At 38.9% G+C, this 21,654-nt stretch overlaps 4 protein-coding genes across 4 annotated transcripts; all 4 read left to right on the top strand.

Moving 5' to 3' along the window:
* The first annotated feature begins 566 nt into the window (after positions 1-566).
* LOC135118599 (uncharacterized) lies at positions 567-1,690 on the top strand. Its single transcript, XM_064041025.1, has one exon. The coding sequence runs from the start codon at positions 824-826 to the stop codon at positions 1,688-1,690; it is 867 nt and encodes a 288-aa protein (XP_063897095.1). The 5' UTR covers positions 567-823.
* A 5,827-nt stretch (positions 1,691-7,517) lies between these two features.
* On the top strand, positions 7,518-10,848 carry LOC110383631 (UDP-glucosyltransferase 2). The gene is made up of 4 exons (XM_049849919.2): positions 7,518-8,616; positions 8,923-9,145; positions 9,666-9,885; positions 10,471-10,848. Exons 1-4 carry the CDS (start codon positions 7,789-7,791, stop codon positions 10,757-10,759), a joined length of 1,560 nt encoding a protein of 519 aa, XP_049705876.2. The 5' UTR covers positions 7,518-7,788; the 3' UTR covers positions 10,760-10,848.
* Positions 10,849-13,319: 2,471 nt separating this feature from the next.
* On the top strand, positions 13,320-16,431 carry LOC110381615 (UDP-glycosyltransferase UGT5). The gene is made up of 4 exons (XM_021341964.3): positions 13,320-14,194; positions 14,287-14,509; positions 14,756-14,975; positions 15,970-16,431. The coding sequence occupies exons 1-4, from the start codon at positions 13,367-13,369 to the stop codon at positions 16,253-16,255; spliced, it is 1,557 nt and encodes a 518-aa protein (XP_021197639.3). The 5' UTR covers positions 13,320-13,366; the 3' UTR covers positions 16,256-16,431.
* A 283-nt stretch (positions 16,432-16,714) lies between these two features.
* On the top strand, positions 16,715-21,537 carry LOC110382752 (UDP-glycosyltransferase UGT5). The gene is made up of 4 exons (XM_049849911.2): positions 16,715-17,599; positions 18,035-18,257; positions 20,667-20,886; positions 21,187-21,537. Exons 1-4 carry the CDS (start codon positions 16,769-16,771, stop codon positions 21,464-21,466), a joined length of 1,554 nt encoding a protein of 517 aa, XP_049705868.2. The 5' UTR covers positions 16,715-16,768; the 3' UTR covers positions 21,467-21,537.
* The last annotated feature ends 117 nt before the right edge of the window (positions 21,538-21,654 follow it).

The raw sequence follows: 21,654 nt of genomic DNA, 5'->3' as shown, positions 1-21,654 counted from the left end.
AAAGCCAAAAACACCGCCCCAGGGCCTGACGGCCTGCCTGGCAAGGCCTGGGTCCTGGCCCTTGAGGCTCGGCCTCGACTTAGGGGGCTTCTCAGCGCATGCTTGGAGAGGGGCCAGTTCCCACTTCGTTGGAAGACAGAGAAACTGGTCCTCATACGGAAGCCGGGGCGCCCTGCGGACTCTCCGTCCGCATACCGGCCTATCGTGTTGCTCGACTAGGTGGACAAGCTCTTTGAGCGAGTTGTCGCACACCGCCTCGTCGCGCACCTTGGGGGGATAGGGCCGGACCTTGCGGACCACCAGTTCGGTTTCCGCAAGGGGCGCTCAACGGTGGACGCCATCATGCGCGTGAGAGCTCTCACGACGGGGGATGCTGTGTCCCGGGGGGGGGTCGTCTTGGCGATGTCTCTTGACATCGCCAACGCCTTCAACACCCTTCCCTGGAGTTGCATTAGGGAGGCACTCCGGTATCACCGGGTGCCGACCTACCTTCGTCGCGTGGTGGAGGCCTATCTGTCGGATAGGTCCATCATTTACCCTGGTCACAACGGGGAATGGAACCGGCGAGAAATGTCGTGCGGTGTTCCGCAGGGGTCGGTACTGGGGCCGCTCTTGTGGAACATCGGCTACGACTGGGTGCTGCGCGCCGACCTCCCTAGCGGCGTCAGCGTCTGCTACGCTGACGACACGCTGGTTCTGGCACAAGGGAGGTCGCACCAGGAGGCGGCCGACATAATGACGCGCGGAGTTGCGACAGTCATCGAGAGGATCCAGCTGCTGGGCCTGGAGGTGGCCTTGCACAAATCCGAGGCCATGTGCTTTCATGGGCTTCGGAACGCGCCACCTTCAGGCTCCCAAGTCACGGTGGGGGGGGGTTACCATCGGCGTCGAGAGGGCGATGAAATACCTGGGACTCGTCCTCGACGGCCGGTGGAACTTCGTCGAGCATTTCCGACGTTTGGGCCCCAAACTGGAGAAGGCAGGTGCTGCATTCAAGCGGCTCCTGCCCAACCTGGGAGGCCCAAACGCCCTCTGCCGTAAACTCTACGCGGGAGTCATGCGGTTCATGGCCCTTTACGGGGCTCCGGTATGGGCACGTTCGGTACGGCCGCGGGCTGTACACTACCTGAACGTGCCCCAAAGGGTGATAGCCATTAGGCTAATCCGGGGGTACCGCACGATCTCCCGCGAAGCAGCTGGCCTACTTGCTGGACTGCCACCGTGGGATCTGGAGGCGAGGGTCTTCTTGCGCCTGTACGACTGGCGCGAGGAGGCTCAGCGCCGGGGGGAAAATCCGCTGCCGCGGCAAGTTGTCGCGCAGCGGGCGGAGCTCCGGCGCGATCTCATGGTGGCCTGGAGGGAGCGACTGTCGCAACCCAGTGCAGGGCACGCCACCATTGTGGCGGTAAGTCCCCTCTTTGAGGAGTGGCTCGGGAGGAGTCACGGCGCCCTCACGTACCGCATGACGCAGGTCCTCACCGGACACGGTTGTTTCGGGAGGTACCTGCACCGCATCGATCGTGAGGAGGCGCCCGGGTGTCACCATTGTGCGGACAGCCCCGAGGACACGGTGGACCACACAGTCCAGGTGTGCCCCGCATGGGAGGGGCACCGCCGGGTCCTCGTCGAGGCTTTGAGCGGCGGCGACCTCTCGCGTCCGGCCCTGGTTCAGGCCATGGTCCGTCCCTGAGAGTGGGAATGGGATGCCGTCGCCTCCTTCTGCGAAGCGGTCATGCTCGAGAAGGAGGAGGCGGAACACCAGAGAGTTCGCACCTCTCATCCCGGCCGCCGCGCTGGACCAGGTAGACACCATGGGCGCCGGGTGTCGCGAGATTACTCCCGGCCATCGTAGGCGTGGGTCTGTGGGCGGTGAGTTCGGGTGGCACATCGTCCCTCTGTCTACTTAGACGACAGACCCGTGTCGACGGCGCGCGTTGTTCCACGCGCTCCTCAAAGAGATGTCAGCAACCCCAGCGGGGCCCAGCAGGGCCAAAGCCTGCCGGGGCTGCGGGTTGTTCGAAAGAGATACCGCGGCCCTGGTACACAAAAGGCCTATGACGGAACACGACGGTTTTTAGTCAGTAAGAGTCTGACACTCCCTCACCGCTGCTAACCCACAGCGGGAGGGGTCATTTGATGATTTTTAACGTCGGAAAAAAAAAATGTATGTGTATGGAACTTGGTACTTATTCAGATCTCACTTCTTTTATAGGCGAAGCATTCCCATATTATCGAACTTGGCAGTCTTTCACATTTTTGTTTTGGGTGGGATTTCATCTATTTTTGTAAGGTTGTTTATTTTATTTTTTTCTTATGATGAAGTTAGTTAAAGAAATGTCTCATTTATACTATCTTTTAGATTTTTTAATATGCACTATGTTTCTTACAAAGAAATGAACAGATTAACTAAATGGACTAGATTTACCAACTGACTGACATGACATGTTATCATATATTATGTTCGTGGATCAAAGTTACACATTCGTTATTTTCGAAAGTGATTCACACTTGGCCGTTTTCAGATTTTTACTTTACTTTGACTAAATAAAAACCTTTGTACCATTCGAAGATATATTATATAAATATAGATAAATTTAGTTCGTTTTAGTTCCTTAGCTGTATAAATTTACACCGGGTATAAAACACCTTCATTATTTTGAAACCGACTCACACTTGGCCATTTTCAGATTTTTCTCTTTACCTTGACATAAAGACCTACCTCCATGCCAAATTTCAAGTCAATACGACCATTGGAAGTGGTCTAGGTTTTTGATGAGTGAGTCAGTGAATCAGTGAATCAGTGAATCAGTCAGTGAGTGTATAGTAAAAATAGCGATTTTCTGACGTCAATATCTCAAGACCTACAATAGGTATATTAATGAAATTTTGTATTTTAGATAAGTGAGGGGGTCTCAACAGATACTAGAAATTTGATATGCGTAAATAAAATAGATTTTGAGTTACAGGGGGGTCGAATTTGGCCCGAAATGGTTCGTGTAATATAACCCACGGCCGGTGTGTTGCTTTTTTTGCTCGAACTTGGCGGACACACTGCCGTGTGTCTAGATCATCCTACCTCATTTGCCAATCTCACCTGCCTGTGTTGCACCCTGCTGAATAACGGAATAGGCTCTGAAGAACTGGTGGTGGTATAACACCACACAGCACCAAGTGGAATTAAATGCTCGGAGATGGGCAGCAGTATCTCCGAAGCTAATAATAGTCCGCACTGTGAAATCAATTAAGTAGTTTCGGAGCCTTTAGGGTACAAACAACAGAATATTGCGTGTTTATTTTTCATTATAATAGTATCGACACATTTATCAATTGGCAAAACACATTTATCAAGTAAATAATTTTCCATAGAATTTGCTACGTCACGTTGAGTGCTAATCTTAGATTGTTTCTTCATATTAGACAATAATTCCGATGATAGCACAAATCAGAATTCTTCAATAAATATCTCGATATCTATTTCTGTTATCATTCTAATTATAGACAGTCAATTGTTAAAACTTTTCCTTAGAAACCGTGCTTAAGGAAAATGATGTTCTATTTCGGATTTTATCAATATATGTCATCTCTTTTTAAGGTATTTTATTTATTTCCGTATTCATTATCATAACAGGATATACCAAATGGAATAACGGTGAACTAAACTTCATCTCCTGAGCCTTTTTCCCAACTATGTATATTGGGACCGGCTTGATGCAGCTGAGTACCAGTGTATTACAAAGAGCGACGGCCTATCTGACCTTCTCAACCCAATGACTCGGGCAACCCAATACCTAAGCCCTAAAATATGAAGGTACGTAACACCACATGTCGAGTTTCCAAAGGAGTGGAACCACCAGTTAAAAAGCGCTAAGATATGAACCGCCACGTGTCATTTGTTAAAAGGAGAATATCCATCATCATCATTTCCCGAGCCTATTCCCAACTATGTTGGGATCGGTTTCCAGTCTAACTGGATGCAGCTGAGTACCAGTGTTTTATAAGCAGCGACTGCTTATCTGACCTCAAGCGACCCAGTTACCCGGGCAACCCAATGCACCTTGGTCAGACAGGTGTCAGACTTACTGGCTTCTGACTACCCGTAACGACTGCCAAGGATGTTCAAGGACAGCCGAGACCTACAGTTTAACGTGCCCTCCGAAACACAGTCATTGGTAGAGGCTGTAGAAACAGCTAGACTGGTATATTTTAGTTACTTCCACAGCATAATGTCGTACGGCATTCTGCTGTGGGGACGAGCTGCTGACATTGAATGCATATTTATTTTGCAAAAGCGAGCTGTCAGAGCTATGTACAACTTACGTGGTCGTGAATCTCTTAGAGAACTGTTTAAAAACATTAATATTATGACCGTACTTTGCCAATTTATATATGGAATTATCATATAATTATGTTAGGAAAAACCCACATTGATTTGATAAAATATGCGATAGACATAATTATAACACTCGAAATTAAAATAAAATAGATCCCACAGCTTAGACTATCTAAAGTACATACATCTTTCACGGGATATTGTGTCAAATGTAAATATCATTCTGGACCTGAATGACATGCGGTTTAAAACTCATATACCTAAAAGCCATACTTCGTAAAAAAGTATATTATAAATTAGAAGATTATATTCAAGACAAAAATGCCTGGAAACATGCTGGTCCCGCTCCATAGGACACACCGACAGTAAAATTGAATTATTTTTGATCGTTTGTTTATAACTTTGTACCAAAATATAAACCGATTTGTAAATGTGAAAACCTTGTAGCATTTTTTTTTGTCTGTGATTCTACATGATTTGCATGTTATGGTAGGTGTGTATGTACATACAAACTGTAATACCTATTAATTTTAAAAGAGTAACCATTGAGTTTCTTGCCCGTTCTTCTCCATATGAAGCTACTTTTGGTATGGGCAACTGGAATCAAACCTATTTATAATTTTGACTTTCATAAGTGCTTGTAAAGGCCTTAATGAAAAACATGATTTGATATTGACTTTGACTTTGGTGTCCAAGATAGAAAGAAAATTCAAACTTAGAAAAGTTGTATTGCTTGCCTGACCTTCAATTTTTCTAAAGGAAAAACCCAAAAGTTAAGAAGCACCGAGATATGGACAGCAGACAAGATATAAACTTATCAGCGTGGTTATTGGCACGTGAAGTGACGACGCAATTTTTTTTTCTATAAGATAATCGTAACACCCACGTATCTTTGTCGTATCTCGTTAAGTACATCCTATTCTTATTAATAATCTATATCTATACTACATAAATGAAGTAGAAACATTGTTGTGTTTGTTTGTTTATATCCTAAAGAATTTGATTTTGGAAAATTCTCTCATTGTTGGGAAAGACATTAGCCCTGAGTAACATCTCTACATAGTATAAAACAAAGTTTTTTTTTGTCCCTATGTCCCCTTGTACGCTTAAATCAAAAAACACTACACAACCGATTTTCATGCGTTTTTTAGGGTTCCGTACCTCGAAAGGAAAAAACGGAACCCTTATAGGATCACTTTGTTTAATAGATAGAGTGATTAAAGAGGAAGGTTTATATGTATAATAACATACATTAAATAGTAGGGAAACTGAAATAGTCGGGTTGCCCGGGAAACTGGGTTGAGGAGGTCAGATATGCAGTCGCTTCTTGTAAAGCACTGGTACTCAGCTGAATCCGGTTAGACTGGAAGCCGACCCCAACATGATTAAATAGTAGGGAAAGCTGTTATCCCGTGAGAAGCAGGAGCGCGTCGCTAGTACGCTATATTTTATCCGGGCACGGACAATTGGTTTCACGGGACGTAAGTGAAACCGCTGGTAGACAGCTAGTTAATATTATAATTTCGATTTTGAATTTTGGATTTATTGCTCTTTAAAAAATTACAAATTGTATTTTAATGAAACTTGGTAATAATATAGCTCATAAAAGCCTTCCAGTATTTTTTAGAGTGACAATTGATAATCTGATTCTCATCATATTGAACTAAGTTCAATATATAAGTTTATTTTATTTTATTTTCAATTAATGTGAATATTTTGTGAATAAATAGTAAGGGTTCAACTACTTGCATCATAATCATGCTAATTACACTCTATACTGATACACAAATAAAATAAAGAACAAACATTTTTCATTTGTTTGTTTGGGTTCAAAACTACTGAACCGTTTTGAAAAAAATATCGTCACCGATTCCCAACGTGTCAAAAATGTATCGTCATGTTCGCGAAAAGGAACGTGCAGATAGGACAATATCTTGTCTGGTGTCTTTATCTTAGCTTTTTTAACTCGTGTATCTACTCCTCTCTATGCTTGACACGTGGCATTACGTACTTTCATATCTTAGCGCTTTTTGACCGGTGAATCTACTCCTCTATTCGCTTGAAACGTGGCGCGTAACGTCCTTTCATTGCCACGTCTTCATCTTCTAACTAGCTTCCACCAGTGGTTTCACCTGCGTCAGCCGGTGACAACAACTTAGCTACCTCCATATTAATTTTTCAGCTTAAATGGTTCAAGTGTTCTTGAGTTATAAATAGTGCAACTAACACGACTTTCTTTTTATGTATATAGATTTATGGAAAGTTTTATAGATGGAAAGTTTAATCGGCTATTGATACAATCTCTGATAGCCTTTCAGCAACTTATGTGACAGATTAACTATACTACTATTACTACTTTCGGTTTCTCAGGTCTGGGATAGCAATATCAGATAGAAGTTAAAATCGGCTTTTATATGGACGATAGCATAATGTATACAATTAAAAAATATTTTTGAAAACATAAATCTTGTGATTTAATTCTAAAATAAAATATGCACTAAACTTGACTATTTTAACACATTTATAAAGATCCTGCTCATGGATATTATAGGTATATGTCATTCTGATATAAGTACCTATAACTTATTTCAATACCGAGTTTCATCAAAATCAATTTTTCCATTTATTTCATGATAGAATTACAAACATCTATACATACAAACTTCACGTTTATATTATTATTGAGATAAATAGGATGTCCAGTCATGCGTAATTATATAAATTATAGCATAGATAACGTGTTAAGGTGTCTACACACCAAAGCCGCTGAGGCCGGCGGCACAGCCCGGCGGCCCAACCCGCCGGCCTTATTTTGTACAATCATGCCGCCGGCTTACGCCCGCGCGGGCAAGCCGGCGGGGCAGCATGCCGATGCCGGCGGCATCCCTCTCCACTCACTCAGTCAGTTGCCCGCCGGCTTTCATAGAGTATTTGACAATTACTAGAACACCACATGCCGCGGCAGTCGTGCCGCCGGCATTGCCGCCGGCAAAGTCGTTCGGCTTGGGCATTCTGAAGCCGCCGGGCTGTGCCGCCGGGTCAGCGGCTTTGGTGTGTAGACCCCTTTAGGTATGTCTCGTCTTGTGACGTTTAAATCTGTAACTGATATGGTAGAAACATTTTATTTATTTTTGGCGTCCATTACTTGCAGAAAAATTTACTATAAATGTGTAGTCTTTGTTGAAACGCAACACAACTGTCATTGATTTTCAAGTGTAACTTTTTTTGCACTCGTTCAATATTATTCAAATTTAAAACAACTTCACGAGTAACGTAATACTATTCGAAATCTTTTTTTCTAAGTCAGTCATCGTTACTATTGATATTGAAGGTCCTATTAGTTAACGACTCGTATCACTATATCTACAAAGCTTTTAAACTTAACACTCGTTTAAATAAGCGTCAGTATACGTTAAACAGCCCTCGGAGTCTGACGACTTTAAGTTAAATATTCCAAAATGATAATCTCAACCTTTGTTACGTGTTTAATATTAATTGTATTTCCAAATGAAGCCGGAAGGATTTTGGCAGTGTTTCCTACTCCGTCAATCAGTCATCAAGTAGTGTTTCGACCTTTATTGCACGAACTAGCCAAGAGAGGTCATGAAGTTACACTCATCACAACAGATCCTGTATTCCCGAAAGGAGGAGCACCGAGCAATCTAACAGAAATAGATGTTCACGATATTTCTTACGACCTGTGGAACAAAATATTCATGGCTGGAACGCAAGGAAGCAAAGATGATGTGGTTCATGTAATGGATGTAATCTATAAAACAATCGCTGCAATAGTCGAAGCACAGTTTAATGACGATGGTGTGCAAAAAATTATCAAAGATAAGAGTAAAAAGTTTGATCTGATCTTCTTAGAAGCTTATGTACGGCCAGCACTAGCGTATTCTCATATTTACAAAGCGCCAGTGATTCTAATGAGTTCCTTTGGAGGTGTATTTGGTAACTATCAGACTTTGGGAGCTTCGGAGCATCCGATTCTTCATCCTGTCCCACCGCGTCAGAGACTTCACAATCTTAGTAAATGGGAGAAAATTAAGGAATTGTATAATTATTATCGGGTAATCAGAGTATTTGAACAACTTGAAGACTCCGAGAATGCGATGATAAAAAAGAATTTTGGTGAAGACACTCCTGCACTCAGTGAATTAAACAATAATGTGGACATGCTGTTCATTAATATACACCCAGTGTTTGAAGGGATTAGGCCCGTGCCTCCATCAGTAGTGTATATGGGTGGGTTGCATCAGAAACCAGAAAAGGAATTGCCAGCTGTAAGTTTCATATATTTTTGTTTATTTATTGTTTTGCCCTTTGTAATTTTTACTTTGCTGATTATTTTGTTCTCTCTTTAATATATTTAATCATCTTGAAAGATCGTTCATTCGAAAAAATTGCGACCCATAACATTAAATTCCATTTCTATAATTTCCATTATTTAATTTATGTTCTGAGGTTTTTATTTCTTACCGATCAATACAATCTCATCTTATACGAACACAGTTAAAGCAACACAAAAACATAAATTAAAAACTAAACCTATTTTACAGGATGACCTATTAACTAAATTTTTTTTACAGGACCTCAAAAAGTATTTAGATTCCTCGAAAAATGGAGTCATATACATAAGCTTTGGAACAAACGTAGATCCAACAGTTCTACCAGCTGATAGGATAGAAGTTCTAGTCAAAACAGTATCTCAATTGCCTTACGATATTTTATGGAAATGGAACAATGATGTACTGCCTGGACGAACTGAAAATATAAAGATCTCTAAATGGCTGCCACAGTCAGACCTTCTTAGTAAGTACATTATGTTTTAAAGACCAATCTCTCATCATCTCATCATCATCAGCAGTTAGGCACACTTTGCCTAACTGCCTCTTGTCCTTCTCGTCTCAATCCATCCTAAGGCTGTCTGGAAGAGACCGCCTATTACGTCACCTACTTTAACTAGATTAAGATCAAAAATGTAAAATTGGTGTACCTTATAAAGTATATCTATATAAATATCTATCTATATATCTATCTCAGCCATAGGACGTCCACTGCTGAACATCACAGACCAATCTCTGCTTATAAGTAAATGTAAATGATACCTATCATTGTGATTCAATTTTACACCCCTTTTGATATCTGAGTAGTGAGAGACTGTGCAAAATTATAAAAAATATAATCTTTTCAACTTAACTAGTATAAGAATGCAAGACGAAAGCAAATATATTTGCGGTTTGACAAAAAATCATGCTCATATTGAAACCCCAAGTAATGTAATAATATATCCTATATCAATACATAAAATTAATACAATTTTCTTTCCCAGGGCATCCTAAAATCAAGCTGTTTGTCACACAAGGAGGTCTGCAATCGACAGATGAAGCTGTAGCAGCAGGCGTACCTCTGATTGTCATGCCAATGTTCGGAGACCAATTCTTCAATGCTGAGCAATACGAGTTCCATAAGATAGGCATTAAGCTTATCCTTGATACTCTTACTATTGATAAATTTAATAATACCATCTACACTGTTATTGACGATCAAAGGTCTGTATTGTACTTTAATCTTTTCTATACGTCATTATTAGCCATCAATTTATCAAGAGCAAAAGTTAAGATGACTAAACACTTTGTCTGACAAAAAGATAATTACGTGTCTGTTTCATGTTCCGAGTTTCGTATATTGATCAAAGTCCACCTTATACACGTGATTTAAATAATCTACACATTATATAACATTACCACTATTTTTATCATTGCCTTTATTAGAATCGTGTTTGACCATATATTTGTCTACTTGTTCTTCCGCTTCTGTATTAAGAAATTAATCATCATCATTATCTGCCTAGCCTTTTCCCAACTATATTAGGGTCGTCTTCCAGTCTAACCAGTACAAGCGCTTTACTAGAAGCGATTGCCTATCTGACCTCTTCAGCCCAGTTACACGGGAGAGCTACTGCTCCTAGTTAAGGCTGGTTGTCAGACTTATTGGCTTCTGACTACTCGTAACGACTGCCAAGATGTTCAAATAACAGCCGTGACCTACTGTGACGTACTACTTATAGTTCATTGTGCCATCCAAAAATATGAAGTAATAATAAGAAATTAATCAATACCTATTTTTAATTACAGCTATCGTCGGAATGTAGAAAAATTACGGAGTATTGTTAACGACCAGCCGATGACATCTTTGGAGCGTGGTGTATGGTGGACGGAGCACGTGCTGCGTCACGGCGGCGCGCGACATCTGCGCTCTCCCGCCGCCAACATGTCGTGGGCAGAATATTTAGAACTAGAACTAGTGTTCACTGTTCTCTTTTTCTTATTATTAATTTTGACAACACTTGCATTGATTCTTCGTTATCTGTATAAAAATGTCTATGTACATTTTGTAGCATCGCGTAAAATCAAAACCAACTGATGTTTCATTGTTATAAACTAATTTTGTTGAAGAATTAAATGCCAATGAGGCAATTTTTGTATTTTTATGAATAAATTGTTGAATGATTATGATGTTGTATTTAAATTAACAAATGAAAAAGTTAAAACCAACTGAATTAATAAATCCAAATTCAACACATGGTCAGCAGAAATTTTATTTCAAGTCAGCGTAAACGCATAAAGATGAATCAATCCTTGAAGTATATAAACGTATTGATGACATTTTCGATAGTTTTTGTGGTATGCGCCTAATTAATCAAACATAGCAAAACACATTGACGACTACTAAATAATTGCTCAGATCCAATGGCAGACACTAACGAGCCATCAAAGATTGTGATTGAAAATAAAAAACCGGTAAAAAAACTTTTAAGTCAAACGGTTTTATCTTATGTGCACTGAAAACTAGAAAATAAAAAAATAGTTACTTACCTGTCTACCTACGTAGGTGGTCTTTGTCATATTAGACTAAAATAAAAACCTGGGGCCCATTAACTGTTGCTGTAGTACTTTCTTCTAGAGGTATAATAGGTGTGGATTGCATCGACTTACTATAATCGTAACTGGAGACAATCAATAATCAGCCGTAGCGGCTTCACCAGCGAACGCCGAGCTCATGATCTACCAAAGTATAAAGATATGCTTTGCCATAGGTAGGATTTCAGAGGGGCCCCACGTTTTTATTTTAGTCTAATATGACAAAGACCACCTACGTAGGTAGACAGGTAAGTAACTATTTTTTTATTTTCTAGTTTTCAGTGCACATAAGATAAAACCGTTTGACTTAAAAGTTTTTTTACCGGTTTTTTATTTTCTAGTTTTTAGTATTTAATGAAAATGCCTACCGAATATTCCTCATTCTATCTAATTCATTTAGTGCATCATTATTACACGGTCTCTTACCTGATAATTTATTACAATCTAATTTTAAAAAAAGTCAATTTTTTAACGACGCCAAAAATCATCAAGTGACCCCTCCCTGGGTCAGCAGCGGTAAGGGAGTGCCAGACTCTTAATGACTAAAAATAGTTATGTTTCGTCGTAGGCCTTTCATGTACCAGGGCCACGGTAACTCTTTCGAACAATCCCGCAGCCCAGGCAGGCCTTGGCCCTGTTGGGCCCCGCTGGGGTTGCTGACAGTATTCTACTTGTGTAGCCCTTTCATTTGATACCCATATTGAGGGGGTTGTGGAAAAATATGTAATCCGCCATTTTGTGCCGGCAGCCATATTAGATTTGCAATGTTATTGATATTACTATATTGTATTGTCATCGGAATAAAAGGTGTATACAAAATTTCAGATTAATTGGTTGACAGGAAGAGAGTTAAATTTGACCCAAGAATAAAACAAACGGGATGAGCTAAATACAACCGTTTAAAAATTGTTAGCAGCCATTTGGTAGCGGCGGCCATCTTAGATTTCAATTTTGCATAGTAAATTGTATTCTACTTGTTGAGACCTTTCATTTGATACCCATGTTGATGGGATTGATAAAACCTAAGTTATCCGCCATTTTGTAGATGCCGCCATCTTGGATTTGAATGTTATATAGTACATTGTATTCTACTAGTTGAGCACTTTCATTTGATACCCACATTGATGGGATTGATAAAACCTACGTTATCCGCCATTTTGTACCGGCGGCCATCTTGGATTTGCAATGTTATTGATATTACTATATTGTATTGTCATCGGAAATAAAGGTGTGCACCAAATTTCAGATCAATCTGACAACAGGAAGGCACTGAAATTTCAATTTCTAAATTTGACCCAAGAATGAATAAATAATAAAACAAACGGGGTGAGCTAAATAAAACCGTTTAATAATTAATAAGAATTACACTAGTTCAGATACTGGATTTCTATAACCTATATACCCTTTTTTGCGACTAGAGATTGAGATATGGCAAAATTTATATAGGCAGAGCTGCTTATGTCAACATTCAATCTCTAATCGCAGATTGATGGATAGATACTTTGTAGATATCCGCCTCTAGTAGACTAGGTACCATTTATGATCTTCTTATAAAAGTTAGTATTACTTGGGACAGTGAACTATGAAGCAATTAAGAGGCCTATATGCTTATCGTTGACTAGCGGTTCGTACTTCGTACTAAAATGACCCGCGAGTACAAGCTAGGTGATAGTGAGTGAACTTTATGACTTTATGTCTTATGCATTTTCCGACTTATTTGAGATAGGCTACATGAACTTATAATTTAGTTTTATTCAAACTCATTGAAATATTTTTTTACCTTTTATCGTTGGTTAGGTACATGTCAAAAAACCTTGAACCATTTTGTTAATTTAGAAACGCACTTTTTGGCACAATTATTTTATTCAAACGTAACCTCAGACACTACAAAGTTTTGTTTTTGTACCCTTACCAATACAGTACCCTTAATCTATTTTTTATCCTAATGGCGCAACAAAAACATTGTTTTGTTATCGTATTTTAAATGAAGGTCAAGAGCAACCCATGAATCACAACACTTGAATATATTAGAAGTACTATCAGGATTATCTTCAGTAAAGTGTTTATACCCGTCGAAACCAGTTGACGAACATTTAGTCCTAAAAACAAAATGAATTTCTTTTTATTACTTACGTGGTATATTTTATTTGCAAATTCAAACGAAGCAGCGAGGATATTGGCAGTATTTCCAACACCTTCAATCAGTCATCAGGTAGTGTTTCGACCTTTAACCCAAGAACTAGCTAAGAGAGGACATGAGGTCACTGTCATCACAACAGACCCTGCATTCCTAAAAGGAAAAACACCAACCAATCTAACAGAAATCGATGTCCATGATATATCCTACGATATATGGATAAAAACATTCATGGAATCAACGAAAGGGAATAAAAACGATGTGATGAATGTAATGGTATCAATTTTAAAAGGACTCATAGCTGTCATAGACGCCCAGTTAAAAGACAACAAAGTGAAAAGTTTGATTGAAGACAAAAGTAAGAAGTTTGATTTAATTTTCATAGAAGCCTGTGTTAGACCAGCGTTAGCATATTCTTACATTTATAAAGCACCAGTGATACTCATCAGTTCTTTAGGAGGGGTCCTAGATAATTATGCTACACTTGGTGCTTCTGTACACCCAAGTCTTTACCCAGCTATAACACGCCAAAGATTAAACAACCTCACAATATGGGAAAGAGTTACTGAACTGTATTATGACTATCTAACAATAAAAGGATCCGAAAGCATGGTACAGGAAGAGGACGCTATGCTTAGAAAACATTTTGGGAATGGCATTCCGTCGCTCGCAGAATTAAAAGACACGGTGGATATGCTATTTTTGAATGCTCATCCAGTATTTGAAGGGATTCGACCTGTACCTCCATCTGTGGTTTATCTTGGTGGTCTACATCAGAAACAAGGAAAAGAATTACCAAAAGTGAGCATTAACCATAACATTCCATTTTTTATTTAGTTCGCGTTGTTTTGTTGTTAGTTCATCTGATTTTATTTATTGTTCCGTTTTTTCAGGATCTCAAAACATATCTAGATTCATCAAAGAATGGTGTCATTTACATTAGCTTTGGCACAAACGTGGATCCGGCGGCTCTGCCCGCTGACAGAATTGAAGTTCTAGTGAAAACGTTCTCCAAATTACCTTATGATGTGTTATGGAAATGGAACAATGATGTTTTACCTGGGCGTACTGATAATATCAGGATCTCTAAATGGCTGCCACAGTCAGACCTTCTTAGTAAGTACATTATGTTTTAAAGACCAATCTCTGCTTATAAGTAAATGTAACTGAAACTAATTTGCTGAGTAAGTTTTACTTTGAATTTTAAAGTGACATTCAAATTGCTATTTCGATTTTTTCTTCTTCGGACCTATAGTCACTTGAATGATACGAGTAACCCTACCAATATCACTTGTACTGTGTGATTTCCTAATGAAATATGATACATACAATGATTTACATAAAATATATTTCCTTTTTCAGAACATCCAAAAATCAAGCTATTCGTCACACAAGCAGGCTTACAATCGACAGATAAAGCTATAACGGCAGGAGTATCTCTGATTGCCATACCTTTGAATGGAGACCAGTTTTACAATGCTGAGAAATATGAGTATCACAGAATCGGCATTAAGCTCATGATGGATTCTCTAACAGTGGAACAGTTTACGAATACCATTAATACCATCATTCAAGATAATAGGTTAGTGATCCTTTGTTTCATGCTTTACGTTTCATGGTTCTGAATTTTCCAGATTTTCATAGTGATTTCATTATTTCCTTGGTCCTAGTTCCATAGTATTTGGGTTTGTTTCAATCTTTAAAAAATTATGTATTCCTTTAATAATACAATTTACTGCAGATTAGTCTACTATTGCATAATAGTCGTAATTGTAAGGTATCTAGTACTACAGTCTACCGTACGAGTTGAGCTATGTTCGTGCAAGTTGGAACTTGTCCGGTAAAGGCAATGACGATGCTGATTTTTACAATCATTATGATAAAATTGAAGTGTTGTGTTTAATACAATCTACTTCTTAAAAGTAATAATCTATCTACTCATTCTTAACTTCTCGATGAGACACGTTTTTGTGTTTCGAAAAATCCTAGTTTCTTCTTCTTCTTCTTCTTCTTAGCGTTTATCCCGTCTTGTGACGGGGTCCGCTTTCCGTATCTTCTTCTTCCACTTCGCTCTATCCTGGACATCTTCCTCTTTGAGTTCGCAGATTTCCATGTCTTTCTTTACGACACTCAACCACCGCAGTTTTGGCCTGCCTCTGCGCCTTTGACCGGGTATATCGAGATTGAGTGTCGCATTGCCGATGTACTCAGGTGGTCTCCTTTTAACATGTCCGTACCATCGCAGCCGTTTTTCTTGTATTTTGTCGGCGACATCGCGTACTCCAAGGCTACCGCGTACGTACTCGTACTCGAAAAATCCTAGTTTGCTTGTATATTTTTTTTTCATATTCCATTCCATTCCATCCATTAACTTACTAGCTTTTTTATATTTTCTTACAACAATACAATATTTTTTTAGTTATTTACTGCTATTTAATTAATTGAATGTTATTTATTTTTCATTAATGCTATTGTTTATTTTTTATGTTAACTGAAGCTTAGCGCTACGTCTTTGCACCTTTGAGTATATCGTAGTTTTTGCACCTTTATGTACATATTTTATTTATCATTTTCAGTTACCGGGAAAACGTTGCAAAACTTCGTACTCTAATGTACGACCAGCCGATGACTCCGTTGGAGCGTGCGGTGTGGTGGACGGAGCACGTGCTGCGTCACGGCGGCGCGCGACATCTGCGCTCTCCCGCCGCCAATATGTCGTGGGCAGAATATTTAGAGCTAGAATTGGTTCTAACTGTACTCTTAGGTTTATTAGTAGCTTTAGCATTATTTATATTAATCTTAAGTTCGCTATATAAAATAGTTTTCAGAAAAGTTACACCTAAGAAAACTAAAAGAAGTTGATGAGGTTGACATAATATTATGTAGTTATTTCACTGTGGGTAATTGTTTCCTAATCTAAGTGCCTTGAGTAACGTACATACAAAAATTAAATTTAAAAAATCACTCAGATATACAATATCTAATCAACCGTAAATCATATCAACTTCTTGATTTATTTAAGATTCTTCTTTATCTCAAAATTGTTCCTATTAATAAAATGGTACCTATCATTGATAAGTTCTTCTTTCAATTATTACTGACCCATAGAAATAATAATAATGAAAAAGTCGTTTCATAAATAAAGGTATTTAACCTCAACAGTTTAAATAAATTAAATTCTTGCTCGCATCCCTTACCGCATCGCAACAAGTACCTACTTGTATACAAATGCATTAACTAATTGCCATATTATTGACATTTTGTACGTCATTACTGTCGTAATTATTCATTTGTTTGTGCACAAACACTGTCATTGACATCCTAAGATAAAACGTAGACGGTTTATCATTCACTTTTGTGTCTTCCCCAGTCACAATGTCAGTTCTAATAAGTGCACTTGTATTTTGCATTCTATCTGTAAATCTCATAGAACCTGCAAGAATTTTAGCAGTATTTCCAGTACCATCTATCAGTCACCAAGTAGTGTTCAGAGCTCTAACTCAAGAATTAGTTCGGAGAGGACATGAAGTTACCGTAATCACTCCAGATCCAGCTTTTAGTCAAGAACAAAGACCAACCAATTTAAGAGAAATCGATGTCCATGAACTAGCATATGGAATATGGAAGAAGATATTCACGAGCTTTCCTAGAGAGAATAAGGATAACCTTGCAGATCAAGTTAAGTTTTTTTTAGGAATGGGTTATGCTGTAACGGATGCAATTTTATATGATAAACAAGTCAGAGATTTAATTGACAACAAGAGTGATCAATTTGATTTATTAATGTTAGAAGCCTGTCCGAGACCTGTACTTGGTTTTTCTTCCGTCTTCAAAGTGCCTGTGATACTTGTGAGTTCATTCGGTGCATCGTACGGTAACTTTGAAGCAATTGGAGCACCAATTAATCCAATACTCTATGCTTCGATCAATCGTAAGAAAAGTCTCAATTTGACTATGTGGGATAAGATTGTTGAAACATACAATCATTATCAAGTGATAAGTCTTAATGAAGAGTTTGAAAAACTAGAAGATATTATGATGAAAAAACATTTTGGGCCTGAGACACCACCTTTGGCTGAATTGGCTAACAATGTGGATATGTTGTTTCTTAATGTGCATCCTGTGTTTGAAGGGATTAGACCAGTGCCTCCGTCTGTGATATATATGGGTGGTATACATCAGAAACCTGATAAGGAATTGCCAACGGTAAATATGTTTTTAGATTTTTAACACAATTGTAATTAAGGGAACAAATGCAATATATCGATCTCAGTACGCCACTGAGATCGATATATACTGCACTTGGAGAGGCCTATGTCCAGCAGTGGACTGCGATAGGCTGATGATGATGATGATGATGATCGCTGTCTTTCTGTGACACCAGAATTTTACTAGTTTTTTCTGCTTCATACCTGTAGAATGCATTTGTACGATAACAAGAGTTCACGTCACCCAAATGTTGATTAAAGGTTATTCATTAACACTCTCTCATCATCTTGTTAAGTACAAAAGATATCATTAAACACACCGTCGTGTTTGGATTCATCTGTTTTGTTTACTTGCCGCAAGGTGACTTATATTGGTAAACAGTTTTGAATTTCCTTACTACTAAATAGTTCATCAACTAATTCTTTCTTACAGGATCTCAAAACATTACTAGATTCTTCTTCCAATGGAGTTATATACCTTAGTTTTGGAACCAACGTGGACAAAAGTTTAGTTACTGAAGAGAAATTGAGAATTTTTGTCAATGTATTGTCTCGATTACCGTACCTGGTTTTATGGAAATGGGATACTGAGAAACTGCCTGGACAAACTGAAAATATACGGCTTTCAAAATGGTGGCCCCAGTCAGACTTACTGAGTAAGTTATATCACGTTTTATCTTCATAACAATCATTATTGAAAATTAAGTCGTGTCTCACATTCCGTATACTGTTACTTATCTATGGCTTACATTTGATTGTCTGGAGATTTTGATTATTTTTACTTTTTTCACTGCTATGTATTTAATTTTATTTTCTTATCTCTTCTGCATTACTTATGCTCTTAATGTTAATAATTTCAATATTGTCTTAATAAAGTAAAATATAATAAGTACTGTACCGAAGTTCTCCGGTACTGTTTCGAATGAATCCCTGGCCGGGCTAGGAAAAGCAGTAACCTTCATCAATCGACCGATCCATCACATTTGAGTACATACAAATTAGGTTGTTGATATACAATCATTTGATTAGTTATCAGACAGTAATAAGTATCTGTTTCCATATTATCTTCATATCGTGTTCTATCCAACGCGGTTGTGATACGGTGATATCTAGTTATTATATTGACATTACATAAAGTCATGACCGCTTTCACCGAATAGGTTAAGCAGAGGGCCATCTCTTACATGTCATACTTTATTTATTTGTTGATATTTTAATCCAAATTATATTTCCTTTCTTTTTCAATAATCTTAAAATTTTACATAAAGGCTAAAAACTTATTTTTTTTATAGGAATCATTTTTTTATTCAAATGCATTCCATACTTCCAATCCTCTCCAAAGTCCTTGAGAGTGTTGTCAATAATCAACTGTCTCGCTTTCTTTCCTCTAATAGCCTGCTGAGTCCGTACCAATCTGGTTTCCGTCCTGGCCATAGCACGGTATCTGCATTGGTGAAAATCACAGATGATATCCGGCTGGCTATGGAGAACAGGCGCTTAACAGTTTTGGTATTGCTAGATTTCAGTAGTGCTTTTAACTCAGTTGATTTTGACATCCTCCTAGGTATCCTCTCCTCTCTTAATATATCTCCGTCTGTAACTGCGTGGTTTAGCTCCTATCTTCGAGGTCGCTCGCAGTCGGTTCGCTCTGACGAGGGTTCCTCTGAGTGGTGTGATCTTGCTGCGGGTGTTCCTCAGGGTGGCGTTCTCTCCCCTCTACTTTTCTCCGTTTTTATTAACGCCATCACAAAGACACTTACTTCACATTACCATCTCTATGCAGACGATTTGCAGCTTTATCAACATTGTCATCTCGAAGAGCTTCCTAGGACAATTGATGCCATCAATAATGATCTTGACAACATAAGTCAATGGGCTAAAAGCTTTGGTCTTTTGGTCAACCCTTCCAAATCTCAAGCCATCATTATTGGTGGCAGATATTTTCTGAATAGGCTGCATTCTCCCCCGTCACTCTTGTACGACAATGTCACAATACCTTACTCTTCGCAAGTCAGAAACTTGGGTGTACTAATGGACTGCAACCTGTCCTGGGGTAAGCACATTGCAGAAGTAAGCAGGAGAGTATTTTGCACGTTTCAGTCTCTCAAACGTCTCCAGAAGTTCCTGCCTTTTCCAACAAAAATTACTCTTGCTCAGTCGCTTCTTCTCCCTCTTTTAGATTATGCTGATGTCTGTTTCCTTGATGCGACTGAGGAACTTCTAGATAAGCTTGAACGTCTGCAGAATCTGTGCATTCGCTTCATTTTCGGGCTCAGAAAGTACGACCTCGTGTCGGAGTTTCGGAGTCGGCTGAAGTGGCTGCCTATTCGGCGGCGTCGAGATGCTCACATACTTTCTTTTCTTTTCTCTCTTCTCTATAATCCCTTCTCACCAAGTTATCTTCGGGAACGTTTTGAATTTCTTGTTCCGAGAGGCAAACCTTGTCGTACTTCCTCATCTCTTCTCCTTCGTGTCCCTTCCCACACTACGAGCCGCTATGATGGATCGTTCACTGTTCGTGCTGTGAGACTGTGGAATTCCCTTCCACACTCGATACGCGAAAGCCAATCGTTGGATGCATTTAAGAGACGAGTAAAGGAATACTATTTATCAAGATGATATTTCTGTTCTTATATATATATATATATTATATTATATTATATATATATTATATTCTATATGTATTATGTTTATATACTGTGTAGCTCTACTACATACATATGTTTAGTTTATTGTTATTTAATATTTGTTTAGTATTTCATATTTGTTGTGCACATATAATTGACCCTACCTCTATCGAATATCTCTATCGCTTTAAGGTTGGCTGTAAGAGAACCCAATTCTGGGTTAAGCTCGCCGTTGTACATAACTGTCTGTATCCCGTATGTATTTACTGTTTAGTGTGCAATAAAGAATAAGAATGACCTTGTGTCAAACTCTTACCCATAATGATCCTTTCTCTTTATGTACAAGGGCCGCGGTAACTCTTTTAAACAATCCCGCAGCCCAAAGGGTAAAAACTGGTGTAGACTTTACTAGCTTTTAATAGAGTGTTGTTTTTCCAGAGCATCCAAATGTAAAACTCTTCATAACACAAGGAGGTCTACAATCAACTGATGAAGCTATAACAGCAGGAGTACCTCTGATTGGTGTTCCCATGATAGGAGATCAATTTCTCAATGTAGAAAGATATGTACACCATAAGATTGGAGTCAAATTAGATATGGCAACTCTTACAGAAGAAGTTTTGAAGAATGCTATTGAAACAGTGATTGGCGATAGCAGGTTAGAAATCTCTGTTATTATCTGGACGGATCATTTCGGGTTCATAGTGATATTATTAATGTGAAAGTTTGTAAGGATGAATGTATGCTATGTATGATGTGGGTATCATGAAACATTTTAGTTACATAGCTTGAAGCTCGTTTAGGATCATTAACTAATTAATTACTACTGTGGAGGAAAAGCGAGTGCTTTACTTTCCTTACTTTTGGAGCAAATCACTCACAACATGGTTGCATTCAAGTAAGTTAAGGCGTTAATCACATTTAATGTTGATGTCATTTCATTTTTTTTTTTTTGCAGTTATCGTCACAACATGATTAGTCTTCGCAATAAAATGTACGACCAGCCTATGCCACCGTTGGAGCGTGCAGTGTGGTGGACGGAGCACGTGCTGCGTCACGGCGGCGCGCGACATCTGCGCTCTCCCGCCGCCAACATGTCGTGGGCAGAATATTTGGAGCTAGAACTAGTTTTTATTTTCCTAACAGTGTTATTAGTATTGATCCTTCTAATGTTTTTAAGCGTCTATTTGGTTTGTAAAAGTATAAGAAGAATTACTATGAAGATGAAGACATCTTGACGCAGTTATAAAGTTATAATGTGGCATTTAGGAAAACGTAAATATAAGCATCTTGACCCTTGTGCCCTGTATTTCCTGTGGTGGCATTTTTGCCTTTTTTATTTATTCATCCACATTAATACTTAACACATTATTAAACATTCATACTCACAGCATGTTTCCTACTTTTCATCTCAGCCACGTCGACA

Source organism: Helicoverpa armigera, chromosome 24 (assembly GCF_030705265.1).
Source record: "Helicoverpa armigera isolate CAAS_96S chromosome 24, ASM3070526v1, whole genome shotgun sequence".
Classification (NCBI taxonomy): domain Eukaryota; kingdom Metazoa; phylum Arthropoda; class Insecta; order Lepidoptera; family Noctuidae; genus Helicoverpa; species Helicoverpa armigera.
This window is presented reverse-complemented; position numbering and strand designations above follow the sequence as displayed.